This window comes from Thunnus maccoyii, chromosome 4, assembly GCF_910596095.1.
Source record: "Thunnus maccoyii chromosome 4, fThuMac1.1, whole genome shotgun sequence".
NCBI classification, from domain to species: Eukaryota; Metazoa; Chordata; class Actinopteri; order Scombriformes; family Scombridae; genus Thunnus; species Thunnus maccoyii.
The window spans coordinates 3,210,968-3,226,227 of NC_056536.1; the positions used below are offsets into that span (position 1 = coordinate 3,210,968).

A 15,260-nucleotide genomic window follows, 5' to 3' on the forward strand; every position below is an offset into this window, starting at 1 on the left:
GTGTTACTCTACATGAGTCCTGTTTAGTGTACGTAGTATTCAGTGTATGAATGTGTGTGAATGGGTGAATTTGACTCGTAGTGTAAAACATGCTCTGAGTGGTCGGAAAACTGGGAAGTTGCCATACAAGTACAGTCCATTGAGCATTAAACTTGTCTGTGCTGGTTTGATTTCTTCTTGCAGTAAATGGAAACATATTACTAAGAGGTTATATTTAGACACTGCACCCACTTCCTCTTCCAACTACCCCACCCCAACTGCAAACCCCACCTCCTTTTCAAAACTGCGTACTAGGTGGAGAGAAGTCAAACCAGGAGCAAAATTACACTACATACAACTAAATGCATTGGCTTCTTTTTGTGTAAAAACACAGTTTTCCACTCAATATGACATACTGAATGTCACACTTGCTTTTCCATGTAATAGCAGTCAAAATGTGAGAAAAAGAGTGAGAAAAAGTAGTGAGAGAAAGAGACGGGTAAATTCATCTTACTTTCACATGAGTTCACACTATTGTGTCGAAATGTTAGTCTGTTTGCACAATTAAAGGCTGCAAATTAATCAGTGCGCTCCAGTCCCTTCTGTTTTTTGAAATATTAAAATCTCTTTGTATACTATAATTTATTAAGTATAATGTAATAAAAGTTTATTTTCTGCCATTTCACACAAATGTCGATATCACCACTCTTGATTCACTCAATAATCAATTGTTATCTACCTACGATAGTTGTTTCTCTGAACATATTTGTTATGAGTGCCACACAATAAGTGAAGCCTTGAGGGTTTGTTTAAGTGCAAATAAATTTGGATTAGCATGAAAGAGGGAAAGCGAGTAAAGTAAAAACTGATCTTCGACTCATTCAGCTGTTAGAATAAACTCTCTTGCCAGCACAGTATCTGCTATAGCCAGTTAGACTTCTTGTGGACCAAGAAGTCCCACCCACAGGAAATAGGACAAGACAGCTTCAGGTTTCACAAGACAGAAGCCGGCAAGAAACAAAAACAACCCCACAAGTCAAAGAACCAACAAGCTGGTAAGTTGCTGTTGTTTTACTTTGTCTTACTTCTTCCACAGTGAGTCAAGGAAAACATCTCACTGGGGAATGTGACTTTGTAACCTGAGAAGTCTGTATGTCAGTGTGTGTCTGTGTGAGTGTGTGTGTGTTTGTGACGGATATATTAAGAAAGTGGAGGTGAGGTGGAAAGAGGTGGTGGAAGAGAGGTGAAGAGAGATCACACTGTACTAAGAAAACATATGTTCTGTTGTGACTCTGTGTTCATTGTAAAGTAGGGGATCAAGCAAGAAAGTGTGTCAGTTTTTCTTTGTGTCAACCATGCTGACAGAATTTATATTTCAACAGGTTTGTAACAATCGTTAGCCCTCCACTTCACAGGAACAGTATGCAGGAAGCAAGGTTAACGAATTTAATCCTGTGAATAGTTACTTATATGTGTGGCAGTTGCTGGTGGAAAACAAAAGTGTAACTAGCAGCTGTATGGCCCACAGCTGAACAAATTTCATTTCCCCATATTTACTTTGACATCATGTTTGGTTTACCCCTGGAGGACCTAAAAATGGGCAGAGCAGCAGCTGAAGCTGTTCCTGCTCTGATCTGCCACATATCTCTGTTTCCAGGTTATGTAGGGTTGAGACAAAGGGCTTTATGTGCTTTATTGATTAAACAATCTCTTGTAACTGATGTGTATCTCTGTAGGGGGCTAACAGAAGCAGTGAGTGGGCTTTTTAAAAATATGTCAGTTGTGTTTAGGTAATTCTAAGGCTTAATAAATAAAATGTAACTGAAGTAATTAAGTTTAAAGCAATGGAATAATGATGTTTTTATGACCAATGCACATCTATGTACCAGAAACCGTGGGTTGACAAATCAATAGACAGGGCCTTAAAGGTGTGTACTAATGCCTTTAAAACCGGGCGGAGCACAGGTGACATGACAGCATGCACACCTTTAGCATTGGTGCCCCTCAAAGTTGTGTGCTTAGCCCTTTGCTCCTCTCCCTATACACACATGATTGTACAGCCACCCACAGCTCCAACACCATAGTGAAATTCACTGATGACACAGTGGTGGTGTATTGATTAAGGACAACAACGAGGCAGCCTACTGGAGCGAGGTGGAAGGGCTGACATTGTTGTGTGAAGACAACAATCTAGACCTGAATGTCTCCAAAACAAAGGAGATGTTGGTGGACTTGCGAAGGGAAAGGCAGAGGACACAGCATGTACTACTTGAGATATGTGGGACTAAGGTGGAGACTGTGAGCAGTTATCAGTATCTGGGTGTGCACATCTCTGTGGATCTGACTTGGTCCATGCACACCACTATGTTGGTGAAGAAAGCAAGGCAACGCCTGTACCATCTTAGGCGGCTGAGAAAATTCAAAATCTCCTCAGTGCTGCAAAAAACTTTCTACACTAATACGACTGAGTCAGTGCTCTCTTGTTGTATCACAGCCTGGTTTGGTAACTGCGCCTCTCAGAACAAAAAGGTGTTGCACAGGGTGATACGTTGTGCAGAGCACATAACTCGTACTACTCTGCACTCCCTCCAGGACATCTACACCGGGCGCTGTAGATCCAAAGCAGACCGGATTATCAAAGACCCAAAACATCCCAATAACAGTCTGTTCTAGTGGTTATCTTTCTGCAGATGTATCTGCTCCCTCAAAGCAAGAACTGAGAGGTTGAGAAGGAGTTTCCTCTCCCAAGCCATACGGGCTATAAACTCTTAACATTCTGCCCACAACTGTCAGCTTTCGCTGCATGGTTGTCTGTTGCACATCCTGGTTCAGGGATATATATATACATATAGGTGTATTTGCAGAATTGCACAATTTTATACTTTCAAATTATTTATATACTTTTTAAAAAAAATATCTTTCTTCAATTCTAAGTTTCCTTGATGCTTGATCATTCCTTATTCTATCAAAATGAAACACATTATACAAACCTTGGGTGATTGATTCTGAATACGACCATTTTTAGGAGATCTTTACAGCTGTGTGTGTTGATTACTCAATGGCCAGTAAAGGTTTTTATTCTTAAAGCTACATTTATTTTCACCTTTGTTGGCTTTAAAGGAAAAATTTGACATTGTGGGAAATACACTTATTCACTTTCTTGCCTAGAGTTTGAGAAGATTGATACCACTCTCTGTAAATATGAAGCTATTGTGGTTAGCAGAGCTGAACAGATAGCATGTAGCTTCCTGTAAAACCATAACTTATTGTGTTCACATTTCTGTTTATGTACAAGTTAACAAAATCAAGATACATTGTGTTATTTAGAGATGTTGGTAGTGTTTTTAAACTTTGCACAGAGTCAGGTTAGCTGTTTCCAGTCTTTATGCTAAGCTAAGCTAATAGCCTCTTGGCTTTAGCACCACGTTTCACAAACAGACACAAGAGTACGTTTTCATTTTAAAACAGTATTTTAAAATGAAATCAATCTCTGTCCACACAATTGTTTTAGCATTGTTTCAAAAAATAATCTCTGTCCACACTAACACACCTCAAAACACATATCACATGACTGCTGGAGAAGGGAGTTGTCACAAATCGCTTGAATAACAACCTGCCTCCAGTGGGCAGTGGTAGCATTATAAAACGCATAATGTAACTGCAAAACTGCTAGCATAGACAACAAGGTCAGCAATGCCTGTAATTCGTTATCCATGTTGAATTAACCACTGGTAGTCAAGGCTGATGTTGTTTCCAGAAAAAGGTCACATGATAGGGGCGTGACAAATCAGGCAAGGACCTGCCGTGACTGATAAGATCCAGTCATCATTTTCAAAAGTCTCTGTTTCTGCCCGTCCAGACTAAAACGCAATCCCAGAGTTTTCAAACTAAAATGGGGTCAGCAACACTTTCAAAAGTCTCCATTTTACGGGTCTGAAAACGCCGGAGTAGTGTGGATGCTAGGCATAAACGTAACAAAAGTTATGCATTTTAAAACAAAAAAGTATTAGTGTAGTTTAGTGTATAGTAACCAAGGACTGATCTTCTCATCTTACTCAACAAGAAAGTGAATATTTGCCATGTGTTTTTCAAAACTGCTCCTTTAATGCAAAACAAAAACAGCTTTTAGCTAAACTTTACCCAAGTCTTCCAGACTTGACTCTAATTAATACTAATTCTGGTGGAAAATCATATGCTATCAGCATTGGCAAAACAGGAAGCTTCACTGTGAGTGCTGACTTCCTGTGAGACTACAGGAGAATAATACAATTGGGCAGCTAGGACTGAAACTAAAGGGTATGGGGCATGGGTTTAACTAATCTTTACAGTTATACACACACAACACAAATCTAGTTTTATTTCATTGATCAGATAACAGTGTTTGGGCACACAGAGCCATTGTCTCTCATGCATCAGGACATATTTTGAGTGAGTGGATTATATTGTGGTCATTTTGAGTTTGTCCATCCATCACTCACAAACTCAAAAATGAAGTTGCTTCTAATTCTAACCCTAGCCACACTATACTCTTACCTAATCACAACCTTAATCTAAACAAATCATTTTCCAGCATTAGACCTAAATGATTAGGTAATTAGGGCTGCAACTAACAATTACTGTAATTATTGATTAATCTGTTGATTATTTTCTCGATTAATCAATTAGTTGTTTGGTCTATAAAAATATCAGAAAATGGTGAAAAACATTGATCACTGTTCCCCACAGCCCAAGATGATGTCCTCAAATGTCTTGTTTTGTCCCAACTAACAGTAAACTGAATATCTTTGCTTGCGGATTATCATAGAGGACTAAAGAAACCAAAAAATATTCACATTGATCGACTAATCATTGCCACTCACAGTATGTCTACCCATTACCCAGGTAGGATGATGATTAACTTAATTTCTAACAGCATGAATAAGAGTTATTCTTGCTTGTCAACCATTAGGCAATGACACATAATTGCACACAATGAGCTACAGTATTTTCAATCATTGTACACATTATAGATACTAGTAGTGACAACACATTTGCTGACTACACATTCCAAACTGTAAATGTTTAATCAAATCAGATCTACCTTATGTGTTTTTATGTTTGTGCACAAGGTTACTGTCTCTTACTGCTCTGTGCCATGAGGTCATCTCCCCTCCTCCTTCTCCTCCTCCTCCATCTCCTCTCCTTCCTTGTTGGTGTGTGTGATGCACAGGGGGGTTCAGATTTTAGAATCTGTGCCTTTAACGTCCAAAACTTCGGGGAATCCAAGGCCAAGAAGGATGATGTCATGAAAACTCTTGTCAGGGTAAGACATCCTCATAGCTATGCCTCTTGTTCTTCTGTCTGTCAACAGACCAACAACAGCATTCAGCAATATTAAACATATTCCCTGTATCTTCTTCCCTGTATGGAGTAAGCAATGTACACAGTAAGTTTTTCATTTGCTGGGCTGTAGTCTGTGTGAACAGTTTTTTATGAATAGAAAATCAGGCACTTTTATCTCACATGCAAAAATCGAAATCTTCTGTCACTCTTGTCTTTGACTCCCCATTAACTGTTTCATTGCTGTGGTATCTGTTTCAGATCATCACTCGCTGTGATGTGTGTTTGCTTCAGGAAGTGAGAGACAGCAAACAAAAAGCTTTACCACAGCTGGTTACGAACCTTAACAGGTGGTTACTCTCTCTCACTCACTCACTCACACGCACACAATAAGCCCAGCTGACCGTACAGTCACCAGTACAGTGCAACAGAGATGTCAGTTGGTTCAAACAGCAGTAATAACACAGCAATATCCACTTTTCTGAATGTTTCTTCAATATTCAGTTACGACATTCGACATGAGTATAAAGCTGTGGCCAGTGAGAGACTGGGCAGGTCTGACACATACCAGGAGCAGTATGTGTTTGTTTACAGGTGAGATCTTTGCCTACATTCAACGTGACACTTTTCAGCTTACAGTAATGCACCAAATGATAAGACAGCTTGAATATATGCGGGCGTGTTTAAGTTGTGCTGTGTTTTCTGAATGTTGCAGGAGTGATACAGTGACAGTCACAGGCCAGTATCAGTACCCTGATAATCTACCGGGGGATGTGGATGCTTTCTCCAGAGAGCCATTTGTCGTCCGCTTCAAAGCCCCAAAGACAGGTCAGTTCTTAGGATTCCCATCTAAGATCATGAAAAGCATGGTGAAATGTATGCATTTAATAACCTCACTCTACATCCTCCCACCAAAATCTATATATTCAGCCATAAAGGAGTTTACCCTCATACCTCAGCACACCACTCCAACCAACGCCACTAAGGAGCTTGATGCACTGTATGACGTTTTGCAACATGTGAGGAAAATGTGGAAAACTGAGGTAAAAGCTCATTTTGCAGAATGTTAATGGTAATAAGAACTGTAGGGCAGTTGAAATAACAGTGTCAAAGTGCAGTCAATTAAGATTTTGTAGACTAACCGTCCGTACTGTCGCGTGCATGTGTGAACAGAATGTAATGCTTCTCGGGGACTTCAATGCCGACTGCAGCTACCTCGCTAAGAAGAACAGGAAGAATGTGCGCCTGATAACAGAGGAGAACCTCTTTTGGCTCATTCCAGAAGAGACTGACACCACTGTGCGATCGACCACCACCTGCACCTACGACAGGTGAGTTCACACTCCTTAAGGCCTGGTCACACCAGAGAGTTTATCTGAGCAGCTTGTTAGCTTGGTTGATAAAAAGACAGTAAGTTCACAGTTTATTTAAAAGATGCATTTGTATCTATCTCAACATGGGCTGTAAATGATTCCTCTTTTATTATGTTGTGGAAATGTTTGAAATTGTGTGTTCGGGCGTTTCCTTTAACATGTCTCAGTATTCTAAATGAGAAAAATGGCATGGAAATGTTTATTTTTTGATACAGAAACACATACAACTGTCAGTAAAAGTCAATGTTTGTAACAACTGTGAAGCAGATCTTGAAGGACAGGTTCACAGTTTTTCAAATCTGTCTTAAAACAACAGTCAGGTGCCCAAATGAACATTCATGTTTTTCTTGCTTTAATCATTCCTCCTGTTCATACTGGCCATTAAGAGAGCCCTGCAATTTAAATGTAAGTGATGGGTGCCAAAATCCACAGTCCTCTTTCTGTGAAAAAATCTATTTAAAAGTTTATTTGAAGCTTATATGAAGCTTCAACATCTTTCAAAGTTAGTCACAATCTCTCTTTTTGTGACAATCCTTCCACTTAGCTGAACAGGAAAACACTGTCCCTTGAGACACAACGAGGGATTCTTTGACAGTTCTTTTTATTAAGTCTCACAATTTACATAAATTTGTAAAAAGAACACCATTCCCACCCCACAGCGAACATCCCCAACCTCCTGTTGTCACTCGGTAAGGTTAAACTTGCTCTTCTTCATAGAGGAATGTATAACATAGTATGCCTGTATATCAAAGTGTACATAATGAAAGACCATAGTTAATACAAGGCACTTGGTAATGCAGAGTTAAATTGAAGAATGAGAAGCATTCGCATTGTAATGAGAGGTCAAGCAGAAGCAGTATGTACAGGCTCGGAGTGTTGAGAACCATATCCCGGTGTGTGTCAGGGGTTGAATCATGATGATTTCATTATTTATTCCTGTATTTGTGTGAAGCATTTGTCAAAGAATGTCAAAAAAGATCTTTTTTTGATTTTTTTAAAATCAGATTCTGTTATCAGTTGTTGTTTGGAGGTCTTGTTCCCATGTGGTTCTAGTTCTAGACATGGAAGGGCAGTCTAATTTATTGCCCCTTGTTTGTTGAGTTAGAGGACATGATGGCATCAATCATTGTATTCAAAGGTTTATTGGGACACTGTGGGATAGCACCCTTGATGTAATGCCCAATCTGTAAATATCTAAAAAAAAAAAAAAAAATTGGTTATAGTAAATTTCTTTGACAACTGTTGTTTTCTATAGAGGTCCTTGAAGCATTCGAGGTCCCTTCCACGGCACTCGTTGAATGATGTATCGTGTAGTGAGGGTGGTAAGAGGTGGCTGAATGCCACTGGGCTTAAAAGGCACATACCCTGTGAATTAAAATGTTTTCTGAAATGTGAGTAGATTCTGAATAAGTGACTGACTACAGGATTAGTACTGAACGTATTCAATTGTAAAAGCACTGATGCGCCAGTCAGAGCTGGTAAGCAAGCACAGCCACAGGAATGTGTCGCCATCTTTATCCAGGTAGGACATTTTTTGTCTAGATGTGATGTATCCAGTATGATATACAGTGCAAATTATCTGATTACGAATAAAATTGGAAATTTGGAGTAAGTGAGATGAAAAGAGGGGTCCAATTAGCCAGATCTTGTATCATTGTATTATTATTATTGTTTGTATTATTAGTTTTCTACAGTTTTGCTTAAAGAAGTCTGTAAAGTTCTTTGTTACTGTAACTCCAAGGAAGGCGTAGCTGTCTATAGTTTTATTTTATTTATTTATTTTTTATTGCTTTTTTGTGCAATACAGGTGACTATCATGGAGACACATATGACAATGATCCCTGGCACTGAAAGTGTGAGGAACCTATTGTTTTTGTAAAGATTATTATTATTATTATTATTATTATTATTATTATTATCATTATTATTAACTGAAACTAACTGAACTGGTGAAAACTGCAATGTTCTGCAATGATTGAGCTCAGGTGTCACCAGCGGGCTCCATAGCACCACGAAACACAAGGCCATTTTGGAACAAAGTTTCTTTGATGTCCATGAAATTCAGTGGGTTCATTGCGCTCATCATGCTCGACATAATGTTTACCTTTAAAAAAAAATTCGGCCGACATGAAGTCAGCTTTTTTGGATTTTGTGCATCAATTTTCATTTTACCAACACGTTTGAGGCCTTTAGGATGCATGAAAACTAACAAAACTTTGTACACAAGTTCGAACGAATAAATGCTTCAGTTAGTTCCAAAACTGGGCTTGGGCATGGCATTTGGCTCGTTAGCGCTCCCTAATTACTTTTAGCATTTCTTAGGTGGTGCTTAAAAACTCACTAACTCAGAAGTGGCATAACTTGATATCAGAGTCAAAGCCCCCACCTTTTATTTTGACATAGGTATATGAAATTTGGTTGGCAGGTGTACCATCTCCAGACTCAAAAAAAAGCATCTTGGAGCCATACCCTAATTCCAACAGGAAGTTCGACATTTTGAATCTACTTTGCATTTTTTTTGCAAAGTGAAGCCATTGATGGGCGTTCTATTTTATTGAACTCCTCCTAGAGATTTAATCCGTGCAACTTCAAATTTGGTAGGTTCCATCTAAAGACCCTTGCGATGCTAAATTGTGAAGCTTTTTATATTTCATGGAACGCCCTTGGTGTAGCATGCAGGTGAATTTTACCCAAAACATGTTTGGGGCAATAAAGAGGACGTTGTCATAACTCCACTATACATTGTCCAACCTACCCCAGATTTCTCATGTGTTATTAGAGTCCAGGCCTGAACACATCTACATGTCAATATTTAGTCATAATCACAGCGCCACCTACTGACAACAGGAAATCAGTCTTATGTAACAAACATCATCTGATTTACATGAAATTTACATGGTGTGGTCTACACATGATATACAGTAAAATGACGCATAATTAGTGGGTGTTCTCTAGTGCCACATAGTGGACACAGGAAGTGATGGTTATCTCCTACATGCAATGTCCAATATTCATGAGAATGTATATCTATGTCAGTTGCCCCCTGGTAAATGTATTGCTGTATTAATATTTCACTTATGTAGTATTGCCCACATGCAACAGGGATTAAGGCCTAAATGACACATAGTTCATCAAATGTATACACATTTTCTAATAATTCATATCCTGCACCATGTACTGCACACTAGAAATAATATTTTACCCATTCAAACAGTTTGCGATCATCCGGAAAATTAGGAGCTGTGTAAATAGGTCTACAGTAGCGATAACACAGCTGAGACGCGCATGAGGTGCAAGGGCTCGTTCATCGCTGCTTGCAGATATAATTACCATTATTATTCCTCCACGCCATTGCTTTTTTGAAGGGCTTAGGATGCTCGAAAACTCATGAAAATTGGCACACATGTCAGAACTGGTGAAAATTGCAAACTTCTGTGGTGATTGGGCTCGGGCGTTGCCAGTGTGCTCTATAGCACAGGGCCATTTTGGAACAAAGTTTCTTTGATGTGCATGAAATTCAGTGGGTTCATTGCTCTCATCATTATCAACATAATGCATATTTTTTCAAATTTTTTCACCCAACAGGATTTCATTTGTCAATTTTCATTTGACAAACACATGTTTGAGGCCTTTAGGATGCACAAAAACTCACAAAACTTTGCACCTATGTTCAAACTAGGATGTTTTTAATAATGGAGTGAAATTGAGTTGGAATAATTCTGACAGTCTTGGGGATATTTTTATACCGAGATGTATGTCTATAGTTATTTTAAAGGGTAACAACAAGTGTTGAGATGTAGATGTCCAGATTTAATGGCAACAGCTCACTTTTATGCAGATTTAATGTATAACCCAAGATCTCCCCAAACTGTTGCAACAGATTAAGGATTATGGGGATTGCTGTTTCAGTGTTAGATTATGTTTTGAGCTTGGAGAACAGAGCTGACCTGTGGTCCGACAGTATCTTGACTCAATCAGATTTGCTAACACAACGTCAGCTTCTGCTTTCACACTCAATTTAGCAGGTTTGGGAGCCATTGCCAATAATAAAAAGTATGGCAAAATATTATAAAAGTAATAAAGAGAGTCACCAATGGTTGTCCAGTTGTTGAATACAGGTGGGTTTATTTAAAGATGAATAAAGTGCCAAGTAAGCCAAGTTTAGTGGACGTGGACGAAGTATGTATCCCTTCTAAGACAGAGTGCCGAAGTGTTCAGTAGAGTATAGGCCAATGTTATTAACAAGTTCATAAATGTGGGATATCAATCCTTTGTGGTCTGATTTCAGTTAGAGGATATGACCCACATGTAAATTTGTGGGCTTATCTGGAAATGAATTAAATGTCTTTTGTGTAAAGCTCCCGATCTGCAAATAATGGAAAAAGCGGGTCCTAGGTAAGTTGTAGATTTAGGATAACTGGGAGAAAGATGCAAATGTATCTCATATATATACGTTATGAATTGCTCTAACCCCTTTATTAAATCACAGCGTAAATGCAGGGTCTGTGCAGGAGGGAGTGAACATGTGGTTTGACTTAATGGGGGAGAGGATAGAGGTTCTCTGCAGCCCAAAATATCTTTTAAACTGGGCCCATATTCTCATTGAGTGGTTGACTATAATATCTGAACTCAAAGATATACTCTTTATTTGACTAACTCAGACAACTGAATTCCATATTATCTTCAGATAAACTTTTAAATACATTTTTGCTCAAAACAAGGATTGTTGATTTTGGCCTCCATCACTTACATTCAAAACACATATGGAAGGGATCCTCTAATGGTCAGTACGAACAGGAGGAATAATTACAGCAAGCAAAACCTGTTTCAGTGTTCATATGGACACCTGACAGTTATTTTAAAACAGATTTCAAAAATTGTGAACCTATCATTTAATGACTTATCACACACGGGCAGTGAAACAGTGACTCATTGAGTCCATATTGTGTTTCAACAGGATTGTCGTGCACGGGAAAACGTTTGCCAGCGCAGTTGTGCCTTCTTCAGCCAAATCATTTAACTTCCAAGTGGAATACCGACTCACAGAGGAGCAGGTAACAAGCTGCGTGTATCTATGTATGAGTGCGTGTTGGTGTAAACATGTAAATGCAATGTGCAAAAAACACAAATTCTGTTCTATAGATGTGTGTTGAGGTTTGTTAAACTGTTCCATGGTGTTTCTGCTCAGGCGCTGGAAGTCAGTGACCATTACCCAGTGGAAGTCCTTCTGAGGGACACTGCATCCAAAGTCTCCTTCAGCCTTCTCCTCATCCTCCTCCCCTTTACATTCACCTGCAGCTGAGACAACATGCAGTGTGTGTATGTGTGTGTGGTGGTACATCCTTAACATTATCTGAAATTACCTTTTCTTTGTTTGTCCTCAGCCGTCTTGTCTTCCAAAGAGTAACACTGTAGCTTCATAATAAATGTGGATTTTTGTCATCTCACTCAGAGGACAATCTTAGGACAGCTTACCTCATGAACTGATGAGTTCAACTCACATATTGGCGAGTTGGACGCCAACATGTGGTGTCCAAATATCACTGATAACACACCACAAACATGACTCTTCATGTTGGGTTCAGGGTCAGCAAAATAACAGACAAAATAAATGACGCACTTTATTCACCACACTGCACATTTATCTTCCTGCATATCTGTGTTGGTGTCATGGAAATGCAGAGACTTGGCAGGCACAAGGAACTAAAGAATGTATTTATTCACTAAAACAGGAACAGGACACAGAAGTGCAGGCAGGCAACCAAACCAAACAATAATCCAACAACCGCGGAAGAGAAAACCAGGACTTAAAAACCAACTGAACTATCAAGGAGATGAGGTGCAGGTGGGGAGATGGGTGGAGAAACTCAGGAGAGGGAAGTGAGGTGACAAAACAGGAGAACAGACAGGGAGCCAATTGGCTGGAGGAAACACAGAGTGCAGGGCAGGGCTGACGAGGCTGATACAGGGCAGGTGTGGGGAAAGCATAGCGCAGGGCAGGGCTAACCCAGAAAATACAATACCACTTAATCACAACCCAGCATAAATCACACTGTCTCAACATTACATAAACTAAAGTACTGAAAACAAGCTAACTAATAATGCAATACCAGACCCAAATGATTAGTCAGGCTTAAACCAAAAACTATTCCAGAACAAGGAGGGGGACACGGGCTCTCTTTTATCTATTTTGATAAGTAGATTTCTCTCATGATTGCCATTGACATGTACAACATTCCCTCTGTCCGTTTGTTGACCTGTAAGTGTAATGCACACACGTTCTTTTCTTTCCTGCCATCTCCCTGTCTCATGCCCCTCCTCTGGAGTTCAGTCTGTTGTTGGGTGTTTGCAACACAGTCAAAAGGGTGACGCAGGGGGACCAGCAACACCATGCAGTATCATGATTGGTTAGCCACGGGCCACTGCAGCTCCAAGCGCTCTTAGTATGGCAGCTATATGGAGACATGCCAAATAACAGAAATTAGACAGGAACATTTGAAAGTGTGATACAAACACATGAAATATTTTACCATAAGATAGATGAAGTATTCCAATGTAATATTATGTTTAAAGGAAGATTTCTGTTGGAATATTGTATATATATATTATTCATGTTACAGCACACAAATTTGATCTATCTCTCAACTTTACCTCTGCTACACCTACTAATTTAGCCAGCCAGGTGTTCAAGCTAAATGCTATCCTCAGTATAAGTGATGTTGCATAAATTCTCTATATTCATGATGCATAATTGATTCATATTATCCATAATTTCATACAATAAATAAATAATTTATTTGATATGAAGTTAAACTTTAAATCTGATGTGATTAAGTGTATAATCATTTGTCTCGTACAGTACAGGAATATACTGATGTATAACAGGTAGAAAATGAACACAGGTGACTGAAAGGGTTGTAATCACTACTGCATTAGTCCACTGTTTGTATTTCCACTATGCACTGTATTGTTGATGTTTTTTGTACTATGTTTGTTCTCGGTTCTCACGGCGTGACTAAGATGTGCATGCATCAGAGAAACAAAACCTGCCTGAGCAATAAACTCCCATTTCAAAGAACCGACCTGTGTGTGTGTCGTCATGAAGAGAGCTACACTCAGCATGCTAACGTGCTCACAATGACAATAAATGCTAACATGCTGATGTTTAGAAGGTACGATGCATTGGTTCCCAAAGTGGATGCTGCAAAAAAATGTGTGTCATTCTACATTTATTTTGCATTTTTAATAACATTTTGCCATGTTCAATTGAGGTGACATTTAATTATGTTATGTTTATATGTAATCAAATATATATTAAGATGTTTTCAAATATATTATTATTATTTATTATGTATTTTCAGAATTAAAAAAATTAAAATCACTGTATTTAAAAACGTAAAAAAAAAAATAAAAAAATGCAGTAACACCTCAACTAATGACAACTCAGGATTGCAGGTTGTCATAGTCAGTGGTGGAAAGTAGCTACTCAAGTATTGTACTTCAGTACAATTTTGAGCTACTTCATACTTCCACTCCACTACATTTCAGAGGGAAATATTGAACTTTCTGCTCCACTACATGTATTTCACAGCTTTAGTTACTTTTCAGATGAGGATTTGACACAATGGATAATATAACAAGCTTTTAAAATAAAACACGCTGTTAAAGATGAAACCAGAGGTTTCCAACCTTTTTGGCTTTTGACATCTTACAAAAAGCAGTGTGTAGTCGGGGTCACATTTCACATGTCTATGAGTTGTTAACAGCTCCACCACATAGTGATTTTTTTCCTCTAAACTTCTCACATGGTTTTATTTCAATAAATGTTCAAATAATCAAATATTTCATCAAAAATCAAATATTAGAGAAAAAGTCTAAAAACTGAAAACAGATTTGTGTATCAGAACTTTGTTTTTTCTTCTTTCCTCTCCCATTAATCATCTCATGACCTCTCAGATTTATCTGGTGACCCTTTGGAGGGGCCCGACCCCACAGGACTATCAGCTAACTGTATATAAAGTAGTGTAAACTAGCTCCACTTCCAGCAGCTACAACAGTAACATGCTGCTCTAACACTGATGATTCACTATTAATAATCTAACAAGGTCATATATAATAATATATCAGTCAGAGAGACAAAACGAATACTTATACTTTAATACTTAAACTTCATTTGGCTTGTAATACTTATGTACTTTTACAATGCAGGAATTTTGCTTGTAATGAAGTATTTTTATATTTCTGTACTAATACTTTTACTTAAGTAAAGGATCTGATTACGTCTTCCACCACAAGTCATAACACCACATGTTTTGTGGCTTGCAAGTTTTTCAGGTGCTCAGTAGAAAGAAGGGATTCTATGAGGAAACGTCTTATGAAGAGGTTCTGTGGTTTATAAAAGTTTGAGAACCACTGGTGTAATGTATACGGTATAATTGGTTTAGCATATTAGCATGATAACATTTGATAATTAGAACTAAACACAAAGCGTTTCAGTAAATGTCATTAAGTTTGCAGGTATTTGGTCTCTCAAAGTACTGAACAAATGAAAAATTTGACTGGATGGTGACGCTAGATGAGAAATCATGG

At 38.5% G+C, this 15,260-nt stretch overlaps 1 protein-coding gene across 1 annotated transcript; it reads left to right on the plus strand.

The window, feature by feature from the left end:
- Positions 1-966: 966 nt before the first annotated feature.
- dnase1l1 (deoxyribonuclease I-like 1) lies at positions 967-12,041 on the plus strand. Its single transcript, XM_042407914.1, has 9 exons — positions 967-1,034; positions 5,088-5,281; positions 5,560-5,648; positions 5,803-5,892; positions 6,014-6,126; positions 6,229-6,341; positions 6,472-6,629; positions 11,629-11,725; positions 11,860-12,041. Exons 2-9 carry the CDS (start codon positions 5,114-5,116, stop codon positions 11,971-11,973), a joined length of 942 nt encoding a protein of 313 aa, XP_042263848.1. The 5' UTR covers positions 967-1,034; positions 5,088-5,113; the 3' UTR covers positions 11,974-12,041.
- Positions 12,042-15,260: the final 3,219 nt, after the last annotated feature.

Coding starts and splice junctions, on each gene's coding strand:
- dnase1l1 (XM_042407914.1), top strand. CDS start 5,114: ATGAGGTCATCTCCCCTCCTCCTTCTCCTCCTCCTCCATCTCCTCTCC. Junction 6,342..6,471: donor GGAAAATGTGGAAAACTGAG/GTAAAAGCTCAT, acceptor ATGTGTGAACAG/AATGTAATGCTTCTCGGGGA. Junction 6,630..11,628: donor ACCACCTGCACCTACGACAG/GTGAGTTCACAC, acceptor GTGTTTCAACAG/GATTGTCGTGCACGGGAAAA.